The sequence below is a fragment of the Pieris rapae genome, chromosome 22 (genome assembly GCF_905147795.1).
Source record: "Pieris rapae chromosome 22, ilPieRapa1.1, whole genome shotgun sequence".
Taxonomy (NCBI): Eukaryota; Metazoa; Arthropoda; class Insecta; order Lepidoptera; family Pieridae; genus Pieris; species Pieris rapae.
Window position 1 is genome coordinate 1,078,495 of NC_059530.1, and position 20,557 is coordinate 1,099,051.

Genomic DNA, 20,557 nt, shown 5'->3' on the forward strand with positions numbered 1-20,557 from the left:
ACTATCCAACGGTTATATGTTGACTTGATTTGGCAGTCTCTCTGACAAGTCTCAACAAGATACTTTAAAAGAGATATTTTTTTGCACAGGAGTCAAACGAACTGGCACTTTATATATAGTGATAACCGCCGCTCATGGACACCTGCAACGCCGGAGGCTAGTGGATGCTGTTGCGACCCTGAAATTTCTTTTCTTGATGGCCCCTAAGTCGTGTCGGTTTGGAAATATCACTACTGGTACACTAATCGTATTAAAATCGTGTAACAATATACAATTTATGAATCTGAATAATTTCTAAAATTCTCTGGAATTCTGTTATTAGGTGAGAAAAACTGTGGTTTGAACTGGAGAATTCAAAGCACGCGCTGTGTCTGTCCTACCGGTATTCGTGAAGGTTTTCAATCTTAATATATATAAATCACCTGTCACGATGTTTGTCCGCGATGGACTCCTAAACTACGTACCGATACTGTGCATATAATGTCTTTAATATTTTATACTTAATTATATGTATTTCGTTTTTCTAAACATTATGGTATTGGCATAGTATGTAAGGATATATATTTTATAAATAAATATTATCACGGTTAAAGTTGTAAGATTTGTTGTGTTATAAAAACATTTATTATAATTTTGTTTAACAGTTACTAACCTAAAACTTATGATTGACGAGTAGGTACTATAAAATTGAAACAACAGATTTGGGTAATAAAAAAATATATATCTTAAAACGTTTATGGTGTGCCGTATTTCCCGAAGTTATTCTAGTAACATAAACCTTTGCCTAAAAAGGCACAAGAGACCAAGAAAATATATTGCCACATATAATATACGTATTTTATTGCACCTAGTATCTGAAGGTAGGAGAACTTTGCCGACTGGCAAACAGATCTGCAGAAATCAAGATCCAAAAATATTAGAATACTATTTTTTTACTTCTAACATCTTGTTTAACCTTAAACCTTACTGAACTAACACGATGGTGCCCTAGGGAAGGCATAAGAAAAAGAGGAAGACCAGAAAAAAGATGAGAAGGCATTTGCCAACTGGCAAACAGATCTGCAGAAATCAAGATCCAAATATTATTATTAAATACTATTTTTTTCAACCTTCCAATATCTAGTTTAATATAATCTATGTTTATGTGTGTATCTAAGTCGATCTGAATAAAAGGCTATATCTTATATCTTAAAACGAGCAATTCTTGTATATATACAATTGGTACAAATCGGTTCCAACGATTTTCATGAAATTTAGTATACGGGGGCTTTCGGGGACGATAAATCGATCTAGCTAGGAATCATTTCTAGAAAATGTAATTTATTCTGTCGGTAAGATCGAAAAATATTACATATTCATATTTCATCATTTTATTAGTATGTAATTCGTACTTAAATATAATTTCCAATAAACACAATTTATAAACTGAAAAATATACCGAGCAAAGTTCGGTCATCCAGGTAGGTACTTATTATTATTAAGCATCTGATGGTAGCGTACAAATTATTCTTTCGCATCTAACCTACTAACAATGGAAGCGGTTTTAACGATTTCCGATGATCGTAACGACTGTAATTCGTTTTCATACAAATGCGTAATTATTGTCATTGTAACGATACGAACATATGAGGTGTCTCATGGTCAAGCAATTTTGTATTACCCTCGCTTATATTATTACGCCGGCTTTTTCTCTCGGCCTACACCCTCTGTCTTCTTTGCCGATGAGTAGGGATGCCAACTGGTTCGAATTTAATGACTCGGAATAAGTGATACCATGATGATCTTATGTTCCAATATAAAAGTATTTCATTTTTATTTATACAGTCATATTATAAGGCATGAAAAGGAGCATGCTAAACATTAAAAAGGTAGACAAGATAGGACACATAAAAGATCAGAGACCAAAGCAATTGATGCTTAAAACCACGTAAAAAAACTGAAGTGGAAGTAGGCGGGTCATGTAGCGAGTTATGTCTAAAAATAAATATAATAATATCTATATAATAACTACCTACTAACCTATATAAATCTCTTTTCGCATATATATGTAATACATGTTGAATAAGTAAAATGTAATTTGGAAATAAACATTAAACGCCTATGAGTGGCCTGTGCGTAAAAATCTACATATAAATTTTGATAAATCAGTGTAAATGATATCTCAGTCGTAAATATTGTATATAGGTATAGTAATGTTCTCTATAATGCGCCTTTTATTAAACATTATGAATAATTCAAATGAAACGATCAGAATCCACCCTCCAGTTTTTTCCAAATAATTCTATCCATGGCTTTCTTTTTCCCTTCGCTTCCTACTAACGCTTCTATATCATCATCTATCCACCTTTTTTTAGCACCCACTTCTTCTCCATGGTCCTTTCTATATAGTGTATTTAAAATCCACATTTTATCTGTGCATCTTTTTTCAGGCCCCGCCCATCGCCATTTCAGTTTTATTCCAAATACAAATAAAATATTATGGTTCAACGACTGTCAGCATTAAGATATCTTAAACCAAAAGGCAAAAAACGTCATTAAGAAATACTCCGTTATACATCAAATATTATTTTTTATGGCAGAGATGGGTTGAGGAATCATCGCGAGCACTTCACTTATCATGTTTGCAACACTGACTCATTCATGCACACCTGCCTCAAGCACAGCTTATAGTCACAGCTCAGTGGTTCAATATCATTGTGATGTTTAATTATAATTGGAGATTTATCATATCATCGTCAGACTTTATAATAATCCTACTATTGTGGTATTTTAATTACAATTATTTTAGTCGGGTTGGGTAGGTCGTACATACTTGGACCAAATCCAGAAGGTACTAGAGAAGGGACAAGTTAAAAGTACCCAAATGGAACAAGCATGAATGATGAATGTCATGAGAGTTCCATGTCTCTGCCCAACCCATCGTAAAAATGCGTGAATTACTTAATAACCTAGGTTTGCCTATGACTTAAGTTTTTCTGCCGAGGATATAGAAATTAAAAAATACTATATATAATAAATATCTCTTGAAATACGAGGTACAAGACCGAACGCGATGGAGACTCACCGTGGACGCCCTCTGCCCCACCTAGGGGTTATAGGAAATTAACTTTAATAAATATCTATACATGGCAGTACACCTTAACCAACCGAACAACTGTTTGATTGCACTGGATGATGATCATCCATCCCGTTATTACGACCGACAAACACGATATCTGTAGTCGACATTCTAAGTTATAAATGCATTACTGTAAAATCCATACACTGTGCAGAGGCCATAATTGTACCACCAAAAACCAGGGGTCACGTGAGGTCATTGCCTACACGATTTTTTCGTCCCTCACTTCGTAAATTAAGACATACATTGTCAATGGCGTAAGAGTTACATAGTTTTTGTACATACATTACGTATGTAATTACTAGAGGAAATGTCATCCCACACATTTCTAATTGTTTATTGAAATTAATATATTAGCGATTTGTTTGCGCCACTAATGACTTGACCATTTCCAATATTTCAACAAAAATAATAAACTTAAATTGTAGTTCATTTTCTAGATTAAATTTCTTCCGCATATTTACGTGCGATCAATGTTTTCCGAATCAAGCGAGAAAAATCGCAAGTGTTATGGAAATAATTAATTAAGAGAACTTTGGTTGCAGCTGGCTGAATCCATCATTATACACCAACTTAATTGTTGCTCTTGAAACATTTTTAATTCATTTACCCAAAAATATGAAATATGTATTTTAACTGGTGTTAGCAATTTTATGAGGCCCTATTTATTCTGTCTAGAGTCTAAGAAATACGTAAGCAGAATTGGTGAAATTTATACCCCTCCCCCCTACTCATGTCAGCAAAATGCAACCTATTATTTTTATAGAAATCCTCGAAAATGCAATTCGTTATCAATAATAGACAATGTGTGGGTAATATGTGTAAGAAAGTAAGTAATTATTGTTGACCACCAAATAAGATTTCAAAGACGGAGGGTCACCCCTATAATGCTTACACTTAGGAGTATTAGACTGTTTCCTTGACAAACAATGAAACAGTTGTAGAAATCTGAAGCCAAATCTCAACTGTTTACTGTTTAAAAAAGATTGTATCGCGTCTACAATCTTTCACCTGTAAATAATAAAAAAACTTACCACTTAAAGGAGGTTCTGTCAGCGGCGGAGGAACACTCTTTGATACGGGCACTTCTTGTTCCTTATACTGGTTGTAGTTAATTTCATTGATTCCACCATAACCATCTTGATAAGCAGGTGGTCGATCGACTTCCCTCTTCAAATTCAACATATTGGAAAATGAACTAAATACTGCACTGGCAACTTGTGGTAGAACAGTTGGTAACTGCGAGAAATTCTGCGCTATATCCGCTGTTATACTATGCTCCTCTTTTTCCGGTTCATTTAAATTTATCTCTTCCAGATTTTCTTCTACCGGCAGATTGGCATTCTGATCTTCTTTTCTATTTAACGGAGCGCTTACGTATCTGGTACCTTGTAGTCTAGCGAAGTATTCGTTTACGTCGAAATCATCATCAGATTTCAGCGTAGCTTTTGATTCAGTACCTAATCCAATTTCTTTGAATTCATTACGTGTATCTAAGTTTATTTCAAGTTGATTTGAATTTGCGTCGCCAGATGGGTTTGATGGAAGGTTGGTGTTCGCCAGGGGTGTTGTTTGGGGCCCGTATTGTTTATCTGAAAATTAAAAATAATAATATAAATTAAAATGTTCAATGTTAATTTACGAAGGAAAAATATTATTTTTAGCACTAACACACTATTCGTTTTACAACTCAATTAACTATCTTTTTAAAATGAAATTTTACAAATTTGCAACAAACATTTTCAAATTAAGCGTACACAAAGGAAAGTGACATAACTAGAAATCCCACAGCAAACTTTACCAACGATAATATAGTAATTACTAAGAAAACAAGTGCCTAGTTACTTTACATAAACGTATGGTCCTAAGCTATAATCAAAACAAATCGTGTACACTTCTGAAGAAAACAGAGAAAATAGAGCAACTACTACTATTAAGCGATACGACTCATAAGCTTTCAAGAATGGAACCTTCAAATACTAGTAAACCTCTTAGCGTCGCAGGTGTCCATGGGCGCCAGTAATAGCTTTATGTCTCTTTTACATAATAATATTCTTTGTCCAAAAAATACAAACAAACTAGTTAAAAATGACTGAAAACTAAAAATATTAAAATTCACAAAGATTAACGGTTTGTTAATTTATCCCTACTTAAAACAATGTTGCTTGATCCGCAAAATTTCTTCTTAGATGATATGGGAATATAAAAACCTATTTTATTAAAATCCATGTATTGTTTGTATGGATGTCTATAGCATTACTCAAATTGTAAAGGTATAATTTAAAATTAATCATTCAATATAGTTAATAAAATTACAATGTACCTTTTAAAGTCAATACAAATTAATTTTGACAGCTCCAACGTTACTTTTATGGTATAAATAAATACGTGTGTTACGAATCGACTATGTGTGCTTTTTTGTGTATGTATGTATGTGAGTAAATGTGTAATGTTATATAATAGTAATTAAATCCTGCACTTTTGTTTAACTCAAAATTTGCAGCCATTGGTATATTACTTCATCGGATTCCGATCCGAAGCGGTTAGTTAGGTTTTAATTATGTTTAATTTATTATCCAATACAACGTAGACAGACAAACCCGTAAGTAAGCAAGTTTTTTTTAGTTTTTCATACTTTTATGTACCTCATATACAGCAATAAAGGTTTTTTTATTGTTATTATTATTATTTATATAACATTACACATTTACTCACACACATACATACATAGAAGGCACACGTAGTTTACGATTCGTAGATTGTCCTTTAAAAAAATCAAAACCAAATTTAGCATGGGCCAACCTTATCACCTAGGTGTAGTTATACAAAAAAAATTGTAGTACCTATTCTAAGACATACCGACAATATACATAAAACGGCCAAGACGTTTCCGATGAGTTTGTTTTTCGTTTTCTATCCCCTGCCCGGTCTTGTCCAAGGACTTTTTTTGACTGTTTATCTTTTCTTTGCCTGTTATTTTGTATCTTGTATCCATGTGTGTTACTAGTTTTATTTATAAAACTCATAATAATTAAATTAAAACTAATAATAAATAAATAATAATTTAATTTTTACTATTCTTTTTTTTATATATTTTTTTTTCATGTGAGATATTGTGGTCTATTCCTCTATTATTCTGTGGTCTATCCTATTGTGGTCTCTGGCAGAATCACCAACGCTGTTGAACACGTCTGCTCTAATGCTAAGCCAGGACCAGTTACTACCACAACACACACACATTACACATTTAAAATGTACCTTATTTTTTTTCCTTCCATATTCTTTTTGATTCGTTAGTAATACGTGTTGTCTGTTATATCTATAATTATTATTTACAATGAGCCGTAAAGTTAAAGGAGTTTGGACCCCTAACCAGAATTGTATACAAATATATTTTCTACACGACTGTCCTAGAAAGTAGTACAGTCAATCACAGATAACGACCTGAAGTAAGATCTACTTAACGAAGTGGACATGTCAATTAGGCACATTCTCTATTTACACATTTCTAATTAACAAGTATTTTATCTCTTTATTAACTTTTCTTTACATGGTAACGCATTCTACCTTGGCACACCTAATGTTAAGTGATACCGCAGCCCATGGATACTCACACAGCCAGAATACTCGCAATTGCTGCCTTTTAAGAATCGGTACGCTCTTTTCTTAAAGTACCCTCAGTAAATTCGGACAAACTGCGGGTAGCTGGTTCCAAATGGTATGGGCGACAAAAACTAACGTAAATGACGCGGTATTGTGAAACAACGGACGTCCAATGATGAAATTTAGCTTCTAATTGACAGGAAGGCGCAGAAGGCTTATCTTGAGCTACACACAAGTGGAGGATTTAATGACTTTTATAAAACAATACACATTCACACACACATAGTTTATTGCCCGCGTTGTGATGGCATATGGTTCAAAACTGTTCATACTTGACCCAGTGTTCAGAAAAAGGAGTGGCCACCAGATCTCTAGGAAAATAAATCCCAGGACAGGTTGGAAAAGCGTTACGAAGATGAGTGACAAGGGAAAGGAACTTTTCTATGAGCAACGTAAATTTATTATTAAAAAAAAAACAGTGTCGCTACCGTCTTTTTAGGTCTGGGCTGATTTCTGTATCTGCTTTATGATCATTTGTTAATCTAATAGGCGTAATAAGTAGGTGATCAGCATCCTTTTCCTGACGCACACCGTCGACTCTTTGGGTCTAAGGCAAGTAAGTGGCTTTCCTCGCGATGTTTTCCTACACCGTTCGAGCGAATGTTATATGCGCACATATAAAGTCCATGCTACACAGCTGGGGATCGAATCCACGACCTCAGAGATGAGTTGCCAACACTGCTCAATGCAAAATTTAGTATTACTTGCACGAATAAAAGCTATTTTTTATTTATCAAAAGTCAACACAGGCTTTGTCCACATATCCATATTTGGAAAATTTTACGCAATTTCAGGGTACTTAAAGTCATTTCCACTAACAACAAAGGAAATGGGAGCGGTGATTAGATTAACTACAACATGAATCATTAAGGTTACCGTACAATATTGAAACTTTTTGGAGTAGCGCTGCTCTAGTGGCTCCAGCGCGTGACTCATCTTTGAGGTCGTAGGTTCGATCCCAACACCAATGGACTTCCTTTCTAAGGGTGCAACATTAGCTCGAACGGTTAAGGAAAACATCGTGAGAAAACTGTCATCGCCTTAGACCCAAAAAGTCGTGTCACCTACAATAAGAAATAAATGATCACGAAATAGACACAAAACTCTGAGAACCTGAAAAGGATGTTTTTTGTTTTTAAAGAGAAACTTCTTTAGGTGCATAAGGTTAATTTTTTTTACGGATGAACTGAAGCTGCACATCACGAAGATGTGCAGCATTTGTCGAAGAAAAGGCAGAGAGAGAGCGATTGAGAGAGAGTGGAACACGCTGTTGGTTGATGTATTCGTTTAGTAGTTACATATTAGAACTTTAGATGACAATTCTGTGACATAACGCAGTACACGGAGATTTTTTATTTATTTATATTATAATTAGCATATACAGTGTGAAAATTGATATATAAATACATGGTGTGATCATTTACTGGTACATGATCATCTATTGGGACTTTTAGCTTAGTAATAATTAATTTACAAAGAAGTTTCACTTATGTAATGTACTTTGTACGCACGTACTTTTTTTACTACGTGTTAGCCAAGGTATTTGAGATCCGATATTTATAGGCCTACAAGGAACATACCTGTCCTTTACAAAATATTTTTGTCGAAGACATATATACCCAGTAGCATAATTTATAATTATTATACATACATATATATAATGTATAATTAGAAACATTACCAACAGTCCCTGACATTATGTAAGATACTTTTTTATTAAGTAAGATACCGCATTCTTTTTTGGTACAAAATTAAACAATAAATAGGAAAATAATATGTTTAACATTTATAAGAATAAAAATATTACACACACAATTGCAGTTTAAATATTACGTTACATTTAAATCAGTTTTAAATCAACAATAATGATTATTAATTTTGATTTCTTATCTTATCTTAAAAAGTTGAAAAAAAATTATACACATTCAATGGAATGTGTATAATTTTTTTTCAACATTTGTACGTTGAAGTTATACTGTCTTTATTCATAAGAAGTGTTTCTAATTATATGACTACCACTGTATGTGTGTGTATACAGATTTAATGAACTATATACGAATTTTGACATATAGTACTTCTTTATAATACATACATCATATGTTGCAACAAAACAAATAATAATTTATTGTTTATTACTTATTATATATGTTTATATAACAGTATCGCGATTTTTAAACTTAGATAAAATCACTTGGTCTGCCTTGCCACCAAGGTCTTCTAGATTTTGGCTATGTAATATGATGTAATGAAAACTTGTCGGTATTTTAAGACAAGCCGGTGTCAGTGTAGAGCCTTGATCAGCTTTGGCCGAGTGGCTTAATTAAAAACAACACAGAGGTCGTAGGTTCAAGCCCGCATTCAACATTTGCTCATGTAATGGGAAACACCCCCCGGCAAGACATTCTTTAGACGTCTCAACTCATGCATTTAATGTAAAATTTGAGACACAGTAAACATTTTTTATTTTTATTTTATTGGATAAAGATGTATTGAAGGTTAACGGGAAGCAAATGGAGAAAGAAACCCATGGATAGAGAAATTTGGTAGGGTGGAGGGGTTCCGATCATTGCCAACTGAATTAAGTTAGCGTTCGAGTAACAAGAAAAAAATAATGTATAAAATAAAACTGAACTGTATCTATAATTGTGAATATTCGAAATAAACGAGCTTAATTATCACTATATATATTATATAATATTTGGTAACAGTTTACAGTGTACCAGGATTGATTCATTTAATGTTGCACATGGGCTTAAGTCAAGAGAACAGTTTTTTATTATCTTATAGAAAATGTAAGTTAACATTTCCGTATTTAATATAACTGCTTTTTGAGAGATTACATAAAAAGATTTCCGGAGCCTAATTACTTGGCAGGTCCGTATAGCTTTGCGTTTATTCCTATGGTGGACAATATGATAGGACATTTTGTTATCATTACACCGGGATGAAATTTAATACTGATCTACAAATTAAGAAAAAACTTCTACATTTAAAAAATAATAATGAAAACAAACAACCAGGAGGCTATATAAGGACATTTTTAATTTGTTATTTAAGAACTTGAACTTTGAGATTTATGTACAGAAAAATCACAGAAAAACCTACTAAGCTTGCATTTCCGGAAAACCGAACAGTCTCTGGGGTAGCATAGCAAAATGTTCCATGTTGGTTTACTAAAAAGAAGTTCGCGGGGCCATTTAATATTACTATAAAATACACTTCTACACAATGTGAATTTAATAGCCATAAATGTGTCTATAGAAAATTAAAAGCAACGTTGTAACAGTCTGAGGTCATGCTGCAAATGGATTTTTCTATGCGCAATTAACACCTGCTCGTATCGTAAACATCGTAAGGTAACAGACGTGTGAACAGCTCCTGATGGTAAATACATTTGTAGCGACACCTACAATGACTGCGATGTACAGAAATCCGCTAATAAAGTTATTACGACCAAGGGTATGTATATAACTGTTCGGCGTAGTAGCCGAAGATGCCCTGATATGTTCTGAGGGATCCAAATAATCCAATGACTGTAAAAATGACAAATTAAAAGCCGCCCGCCCCGAAAGGCAAACTCAAAACCGCCTTCACCAGAGAACGCGTGGACCTTTACATCGTTCTTCGCTCACTCCAATTGACTTCTTAAGGTCTTTTACCAATTAGTGTATAGAACAATCGAGCATTCTTTCTTTGGTTTGTTAATATCCAACCAAGATATAGATTAGCGTTATATTCAATAGATTCATAATATCAAATTCTCAACTACGTGGGACAGACTACAATTCCTGTACAGCACTGAAACCATTACGTTGATATTGGCCAAAAAAGTTATAGAAATGGGGGCAAAAACCTGCTGTTAAATAATTCCACCCATAGACATTCACACTGCCACACCACATATAGGTATCAGACATACTTTTCACTGAAATTAGTTTAGAATTAAAGGGCAGAAGTTTCCAGAAGTGCGTTCAGACAATAGGACTCAACATTAGGAAAAGAGATTCAAAAATATTCAGCCGCCATTGTTACCAACAACGCCTGCACACATGCTTATTTGCCAGATAAGCACGCGTTACTACCAACACAAAGAAACAATTAACATTTTTAATTTGATGTAATATTTGTATAAATAATGTGCGCAAGAGATAACGCAACTGTACGTGCCGATCGAGACTGGTCGATTACAAATGTTTTCCAATTTACTTCCAAGGGAAGGTTAGGTAATGTTAGGTAATTATTTAAATTCACTTTTAATCTCACAAAACTAAACGTTCTCAATACACGTTTTAACATATTTATGTACTCAGTAATTTGGTATTTACGGCGTGATTTTAGAGTATTTGGAATTTATAAAAAAATGTGGAATCAGCTGCCCACTGAAGTATTTCCGAACAAATTCGACTTAGGGTCCTTCGAGAAAAGAGCGTACCAATTCTTAAAAGGCCGACAACGCACGCGCGAGCTCCCTGGCATTGATAGTGTCCATGGGCGGCGGTATCACTTAACATCAGGTGAGCCTCCTGCCCGTTTGTCCCCTTTTCTATATAAAAAAATCCTGCTCAGACGCAAGTCGTTGAATTTCAAATTAAGAGTCTTGGATATTAGCTCAAAAACGTATTTGATAGGTATGTGCCATACGGAAGTCATAGTTCTTAATAAGCCGATATATACTATATATATTAGAAATAGCAGTCCATCGTCGCTTCTCGAGCAGCCCGAAACCGCAGTTCCTGATTGAGGTTGAATGACCTGGTCAACCCCGAGAACCCATCGTCAGGGCGTATAGGCCTGAGGTGCTTAGTGGGTAGGGTCTCGCTCTCCCTCGCTAACAGAGAACTTAGAGTACAGACACAGTTCCACAGTCCCCGCATCTTTCTGAACATATATGGCGGGTCTGCGCCAGCGCATTTTTACCTCATTAAATACAAAGCAGTCCATCGTCGTATAAAGTAGTAGTTATTATGTTATAGGAAAAACCATTGAGATCAATCAACTAACGCAAAATTGTATATAGAAATTCAATTATTTTGACATATGGAAATCGTACTTAGCGCTAAGCTTCGTCTTACAGAAGTCAGCATCTTGCCACGAAATTTCTTATATAACAGAGGTCAACGGCTCACCAGATGTTAAGTGATACCGCCTATGGACACTCACATTACCAAAAGGTTTGCAAGCCTTTTAAGAATTGGTACACACTTCTTCTTCTCTCCTCTCTTTTTTCTTCTTCTTCTTTGAACTTCTTCGACTTATTATTATTATTTGAAGGACCCTCATTCAAATTAGTTCGGAATCACTTCAGTGAGAAGCTGGTTCCAAATATTGGTACCTTAAAAAAAAGTGCCAACGAACATCAAGGATGGAATTTCATACTCCTCGATGTCTGACGATGAAACTTAGCAGCAACTATCAATCCGAACGACTCTGAATACACGTGGTAAATGCGGTAGAAGATGCAGAGGCCCCACATCTCTACGCAACGACAAGGAATGCATATAACACGTAAAGGGGTCCAAAGCTTCGTACCAAGAAACCGCGTTGTCAACAACACAATAATAATACATTAGCGGGTAAACGGTGACCGAGTGGGAACCGGTCTGCCCTTACTACGCGGTCGCTGCATACAAATTTCGATCAATTTAATGGACGGTCGAATGCAATCAAATATTTATTTATTTATTAACATTACATAAAAGAAACAAAAATTGAACATAATTTAATGAAAAGCAACTGGCGGTTTTATCGCTTTCGAGCGATTTCTTCCAGGCAACCATTGTGAGTAAAGGAAAAAAAACATGTATTAAATTACATAAGGCAAAATATCTAACAAGAACCAACATCTCGTAATGTTTTAAGCTTATTATTTTGCCTAACGCGGTGAGAACACTAAAACGCTGAATTCAAACGGATTTATTTAGCTTGCTTCACACGAAAACTTCGTTTTTTTAATGTAATAGGAGGCAAAGGGGCAAGAGGCTTATGTATAGAAATTGGCAGAACGCTCGCAATAAATATCGTTGCCAGGATTTTAAGAATTGGCACTCTTTTTAATTATGATAAATATGTTACACACACAATATTAATAAGTTCTAAAAAATGTCTAAATTAAACTCAAAATTCTGTAAATGGGCATCTTTCAACGAGGCCTTTACCCAAACCGTGGTTCCTGTTAATTCATAAATAAATAATATATATATATATATACTTTAATACATATATTTATATATTTACTATAATATAACAACTACCAACTATTGTAAAACAGGAAATAAAAAGGCTCATTATTATTATGTATTATTAACTGCATCCATGGATTTCTTTGCTGAGTTTCTTGCCCGTTCTTCTCAGAACAAGGACTCCTGGTAGTTTTGCGAACGGATGGCGTAGTTTTGCTCTTTCGCGAATTTTGTAAACGTTTTTGACATTCATAAGCATGCCCTAAGACGCATCTAAACTGAATAAACGAATTTTGATGTTTTGATTTGTAAAATACACTAAATTTGGTACCTTCGTTATAAGGAATCGAGTTGATATATTTCTATAACAGGCCAAATTCAATACTTTATCAAACCTATAGTATGGATTTGTGTGAGGCATGTAACAATTATTCTGACTTCGTAACTAATAAGTATTTATTTAACACTTCACAAAATACAATTCAGTGTAAGTTAAAGTCGATTGTTCTTAAATATATGACAATTACTACAAACAGTTTACAAAATAAAAGTATTACACGAATTACGTACACTAAGGTAGTTACAAGTGCCATTTTAAATTAATAATTAGTAGTAACTATTATAAGCTCTGATTTATCTCTGAAGACTTTTCCAAAGAAGTGTTAAAAAAAGAAAATTATTGAAACTAAAATTAATAGAAGAACTAAAGAATGGCAAGATTGCATATTTAAAATACGACCAACTTATAGTCAAGGAAAATGTTTCTAACACAGACAAAAGGAAGAGAGAATTATCAGCTTCTCCACAAGCTGAACATATGGCTCAACCAAAAAAACAACAGGCACTTCTTTCGTCTAAAACTAATCGAACAAGTGCTTTTGACGTGATGAGGGCCAGATCGAACTCTCTTTCTAAACCTACTTCCTCTGATAAAAGATCATAGCAACCATGTGTTGGTACCCAGAAAACAAATAAAATAATAAGAACAATCTTCCCCAATACGGCTGGTCCCCGTGGGGGCAGTAGACCACCACCCTCCACCCAAAAAATAGAAAAACACTCTCGCCATATTCAAGGCACATGAATTTGTACAATGAATGTAAGGTCGCTCATAGGCAACGGCCGTCAAGAGGAATTAGAACATGGTGTGCAAAACAAAAAGTGGTATATTCTTGGCCTCTCTGATATTAGAAAAGAGGGAACACACATTATTGAATACGAAGACTACATCTTTTTATACACCGAAAAGAAAGTGGAAGAAATGGTGTAGGATTTATGGTTAAAATGGTGTTGAAATCAAATATTGTAGATTTAGAGGTTCTCTGTCATACACAATTGTACTTGGAGATTTTAACGCACAAATAGGCCGAGCTACTCCAGATGGAAAGTTGGTTATGGGTTTATGGGGACACGGTAAGAGAAGCGAGCGATGCAAACGACTTATTGACTTTTGTTTAGAAAAACAAAAAAAATAGACTTTTTTTATTATTAAAAGACCCTATCATCATACCGTCGAAAATATAGATATAATTAATACCACCCACCCAACAGACAACCGTATGGTTCGGGCAACAGTGAAAATTTCAGCAAAAATTAAAAGTAGAAAACAATTTAAAGGCAGACAATCAGGACTGAACCCACTAGAACAAGAAACACTTAAGAATATTTTTTCGGTTCAACACACTGAAATATCTAAGAATATCCAAGAACAATATAATAATATTATACATCGAATTAAAACCAGTGTCGAAAAGATACCAACACTACCAGGGATAAAGAGGAATAACAATATTATAACTGAAAAAAATAAGAGATATGTTAAATGAATATGCCGCGCCTGGCCCGCGATAGACGCGAGTGGAACCGGAAGGAGGAGGCCTATGTCCAACAGTGGACAATCCAAAACTTAACTGAATGACGTTTTATCATCCCTAAATTTTAAAGTTTTTTGGAAATAAAGGCTATTATTATTATTATTATTATTATTATAAGCTAGTAGTAGCTTATGTCCAAACAACATACCTAAACCAGGAATAATTAAAAAAAACCCAAAATCGCTTAACAAACATTGTTAAAAGCCTTCATAAAGGAAATGACCAAACACATTATCAGCTCCACCCAAAGATTTCCAAATCAAAATGCCTATCCCCTGACTTTCCCGATAACAAATCCGGAACGGAAAATTGATAACGACTAAGGCGTGAGTACATTCATACATTTATTATATCCCATAGTCCACAAGTCAACTTCAGACGAAAAAAAAAATTCAACAAGTCAAAAGTATTCTTTTTCGTATTGATATACCTATTCAGAACGAAATTATTAAATAATCGTTAATCGTCAAACATTGGGTTCTTATATTAAAAAAAATATTAATATATTTATAATGGATAAGATATATAAGATACAGGCGAAACCTGCATCGTGACCACACGCCAGATACACACCCTCACACATCAACCAAATTAGTTATAATTAATAATTTATATTGATTTTTTCGTAAATATTTGAACCTTTTCCACCTATTCAAAATTCGAGCGTACTCTTCCCTTAAAGGCCGACAACGCACCCACTAAAAAATAGTGTCTATGAGCTGCAATGACTGCCCATTTTGGGCGTCCTAAATACATAATATATATATTATGTATTTCATTATTACATATTATGAATTTCATCTTTGGCTATATGTTTATTATGTTGTTTCTTGTATATAATTTATGTTGGCTGTTGGAATACGAAATAAATAAATGAATTTATGAGCTCTGTGACATATAATGACAATAGCACTTGACAGTAACGCCATATACAAATTGGCAGTTTGCAATAAATTAATCGAGGTGTTTAATAATTAAAAACGTCCAAGTAGACCTTGCATCGTTTGTTTCTTTTTAATGCTTTTTAAAACTGTCATCCGATTTAATAAAAAAATCGACATTCGCGATGTTAAAAATAATACTATCTGCCGCGTACAGACGCATAACACCATCCACCATTGATCCTTGTAAAAATCACCTGCGCTTGCGCCGACGAACAGTCTACGCGCGAATGCCGTTGCGTGCGCATGTGTCGATTAAACCGGTAACTGTGTAGTGTATGTGTTGTGTAATTGGATTCCGAAACTTGTCGTCAGTTTGAGAATTTTTTATGTGTTACACGAACAACTTTAGTGTAGATTTTGTGACAAACAAATACAGAATTTACAAATACAAGTGTGGTATGTTTAGCACAAATATATTTTACTTCCCCAATACATGAACATTTCTATAATTTTCAACAGTTTATACATAGGCTTTGTATATTTATATATAGACTGTAAAATTGAATAATTTCTCTTCAAAAATCTACTGTAAGCCTCTTATATAAAAAATATACTAAACTAGCTTTTGTCCGAGGCTTTGTCCTCACTTGCGGCACAAGTTTTTTTTTAGAATACTGATAACGAACTTCCATACAAACTTTCATCCCATAGGGGATGAAATGCATAGGCAAACGCCATAAAAGTTAGCCTGTGTTCTTTCAAGAGCCAGCTTCATATACGGAATATTAGTTTCATTAAATAATCAAATAAGTATGGATTAACAAAAAACCACTATATAAAAAACTTAATTAAAAGCATGAAAATTAAATTTGAAAATATATTTTTTTTCCAATTTTGTGACATTTTGGAGTTTGTGTATATCAAACATTTTTTTAATTTATATTATCTATTTCTAATTTAAATTACACATACAGTTCGCAACAACAGCATATAGTTTGAAAAGCTATTTTTTTATATATAATTGGACTCGACAAACATTGTATATTTCTAGCGATTAGAATATTAAACAAAATATGAAAGTACAAACTACAGCGCTATATATAGGAAACGTAATCAATAAAAATCTACTATAATAAAAATAGGGGTAAATTAAAGTAGTAGGTAAGGGCTGTAAGTAGTATTTTGCTGTATCATAAAAAACAAAAAAAGTTGGTGTGGAACACCCTTAACATTTAGGGATGGGAGAAGAAAATAGACCTAACCGATAGCACACAACATTTCACGAAAATCGGTCGAGCCATTTCCGAAGAGTTTAATTACAAACAGCACACGTTATTGTATATATGTATCAGATATTATATGAGTGATCTAGAGTCTAGAAGAGCTGCATTAAAATCCCGTTATAAAATGTATTAATACCAACCAGGCTCCAAAATATAAACTGAATAAATTCAAAAATTTTATTACAGGTAAATTTATTAATCAATAAAGCTTTATATAAATTTTACGATAATTTAAATGATCCCAATCTTTGAGACTGATTTGCTCCAGTTCAAACAATTTGTATGACTCAAAACTTGTCGATTGAAAAGAGTGGCAGAATATGTCTTACCAGCCCTTGCCTTGCGAACTGTTAGTAAATATAAATTTAAAATCAATTTAACAGCTATTCTGTTGCTGTTAATAAGATTTTTTTACCTATATGAATAAAGTTATTTTGACTTTTACTTCAACCAATGAAATAATGCCTATCGTCTTGTTAGTCATTTTAAAGATGTATTTTATACTTTCAAATTTACAAATATGCCAAAAAAAGCCCTTAAAATTAATTTCATTTAGAATTAGGCTATCTAGCTACTAAGGAACGCCTGATATAAATATCCAAAGAAATGTGTATATATACATATATATATATTTTTCCAACGTATATATATAATACGGTATGTAATCTAATAGCGCTCCAACCTTTTAGATCTTAGGCACAGATTTCTGTATCTGTTCCGAGATAATTTCTAATAGACAAGTAATGTGATCAACCTTCTGTGCCTGACATCGTGTCTTTTTGTTTCTAACGCATACCGAGCAGTTAATGCGCACAGAAATCGAACCTACGACTCGAAAGATAGAGTCACATTGTTGAAAACCACTAGAACACTGATCACTATAAATACAAAGCGTAATTTATTTGAAACGTTTAAATGATTGCAATCTTTATATTTACATAACAATTAATCGCTTGGCAATGAAGGATATATAAACATTTAATTACATAAAATTTAGTAATCATTACTTAGTATTTTATCTATCGTAAAAAACCCAACAGTTTGATGTAACACGTATGGGACTGTTTTAATAAGAACCTGTGTTAATGGCTGCGTTTTGGAATCCAAAATTGTGCGTTCATACTCCAGGCATCTTTATATAAACCGGAAAATTGTATAAATTGTTTTTATTAATAGAATATTTTTAATACCTGTCCGAATCGAACAAATATTCCGCATATGCTTAGGTAATATATAATAATTTATTTACTGTAATCTAATAATTACAGTAAATAAATTATTATTAGATTACAGTAAATAAATTAAGTAAGATATGTTTGGTTTTGTATATTTTTTGTGCGTTACCAACACCGTCTGTAACATAGTTATTTAAATCTAGTACGGAGGTAGGACAATCACGAAAGTAGTATTTTAGTTATTGTATTGTATAATCAAATCAAAATAATTTACACACAATATACACCTATGAACATCAAAAAGAAATACATATTAAATGCTAAATGTTTCTAATTTAACATTTACTGCCAGTTCTCAAATCAAAGGTATAGAATAGAAAAGAAGAAGTGGCAATAAACTCTCCACCACTTTGTTAATAGCCTAGTTTTTTATTTTACAAAATGTTTGTAAGGAGCAACCATTATACCATGTTCCACATGACATCTTAAGTAATTAACTTAATTATTAACTACTAGGTATATTTAAGTAATAATTATACACATAACACTAATACGCGGGGTATGGGCCAGAAACTTTACGCTACTTCAATAACTTGGATCTGATATAAAATGCATTGAATTGTATACGTCTTTTGTTTTTAATTAGAAATATCAATTTAAGCTAGAATCTTCTTGTCGCTTGTCGATCTAATAATAAATACAAATTTCAATAATTAATTAATAAATAAGCGGAAGTAATACAAATTGACGTTTTGACCGCAAATTTAAATATATTTAGTAAACAATAAAACCTGTTCTCATGCAGGTGTATGCAGTCACGAACTTTAACCATTGATTAATCGACATTTAACCGAAGTGACATTTCCCAAGGAAACCATCAATTATAGGACCAGAAATGCATCCAGAGTAGAAACAAAGATTCCTTCCGTAACGATCTCAATATAACCTATTTTTTTATATAATAGGGAGCAAACGACCCTGCGGGACGCCCTAAAAGACAGTCATCGCAGCCCTCAGCATAGACACCAATTTTTTGTGGTTGCGTTGAAGGAATTTGAAGGGGATTCTAGAAAAGATCCAATATACGGGATAAAGAAGTAGTAGACCCGTTCAGAATACGCCTTTTTGGTAGACGATTTCCGCTTTGCGCGTACGACGATAGCGTCATACGTTTTACTTTTTTAATGAGAAAGAAAATCACTGCACAAATCAAAGTATTTATTCATTTATATCGAACAAAAAAAATATTTGACTAAATTAAAAGCCAGTTCTCAAATCAAGGGCGTACATCGTCAAGAATTGGCACGAATTGGCCGTCCTTATCAAACACCTGGGATCCAATAAAATCCAAATTAAAATCTCAATACAAACAATCCGCGAAAATGGAGGACACCGTGAGCAATTTCTGCAGAAACCCTACATCTTTCAGTCGATGGAAAATAAATACAGATAATACAACATTTTCTACAGCTGTGATACTTTTTTGACATTTAACACCTTTTTTCTTCAGACACCGTGACGACACACACGCTTTAGCACGCGAAGCGTCGGTTAAATTTAAAATTATGTTTAAATAATTATAAGTTTACAATAATACACAGTTTCAATCCGTTAAAAAAGAAGACTAAGTCATGAGACTTTGAGCCCAGCCTGCGTTAATTCACTTTTATATATCACGTCGAGAAAGTCTTTATATCTCCTCTAAACGTTAGTAATACAAGTAAAATATACTTAGGTGACAATAATTGTGGGTCAAGGTAAATCAGTACTTATTTAGCATGCTTGTACAACATACAACATAGTTGAATGGCAATTAAACTTTGCTATTAGGACATGTTTTCATCGTGATACAAATATAATCCACCTATTTTAATTTTAAGGCTAGTTATTAGATATATTTTTAGTTTGTAATTGTATATTAATATAATTAAATAAATTTATTATCCACCTATTTTTGAAGCGCTTGAACGTAATATATATATATGTAGTTTTAGGAGCTATGTAACCAATTTTATCTGTATGTTAGACTGCAGGACATCATTGTGCTTTCGATATTAAAAAGTATATCAATCTCTATATATATAAAATTCTCGTGTCACAATGTTCGTTCCCACACTCCTCCGAAAGGGCTCGACCGATTCTAATGAAATGTTTTATGGCAATCTGCTACTATCTATCTTTCAAACCCCTAAGTGGACATGCGACACGCCTTTTCCACACAAAAAAAATTTTTTAGACAAAATTTATTTTTTTATGATACCAAACTGGATTAAGCCATCACAATCATATAATCCTGAGAAATCTCAACTTAACATTTTCTATTCATATTGCTGAATCAATATTTGTACAGTTTCAAATACTTTATTCGTTTAATACATACC

General features: G+C 33.4%; 2 protein-coding genes across 3 annotated transcripts in view; one reads left to right on the forward strand and one right to left on the reverse strand.

Moving 5' to 3' along the window:
* LOC110995995 overlaps positions 1-20,557 on the reverse strand; it is a 76,155-nt gene that overhangs the window by 19,758 nt on the left and 35,840 nt on the right. For both annotated transcript variants that reach the window (XM_022263474.2, XM_045633143.1), the window contains one exon: positions 4,153-4,710. In XM_022263474.2, the coding sequence (XP_022119166.2) occupies positions 4,153-4,710 (558 nt within the window). The remainder of the gene's footprint in view (positions 1-4,152; positions 4,711-20,557) is intronic.
* Positions 16,003-20,557, forward strand: part of LOC110995996 — a 39,497-nt gene continuing 34,942 nt past the window's right edge. Inside the window, exon 1 of the mRNA XM_022263475.2 lies at positions 16,003-16,174. The gene's annotated coding sequence lies outside the window, so the exon portion shown is untranslated. The remainder of the gene's footprint in view (positions 16,175-20,557) is intronic.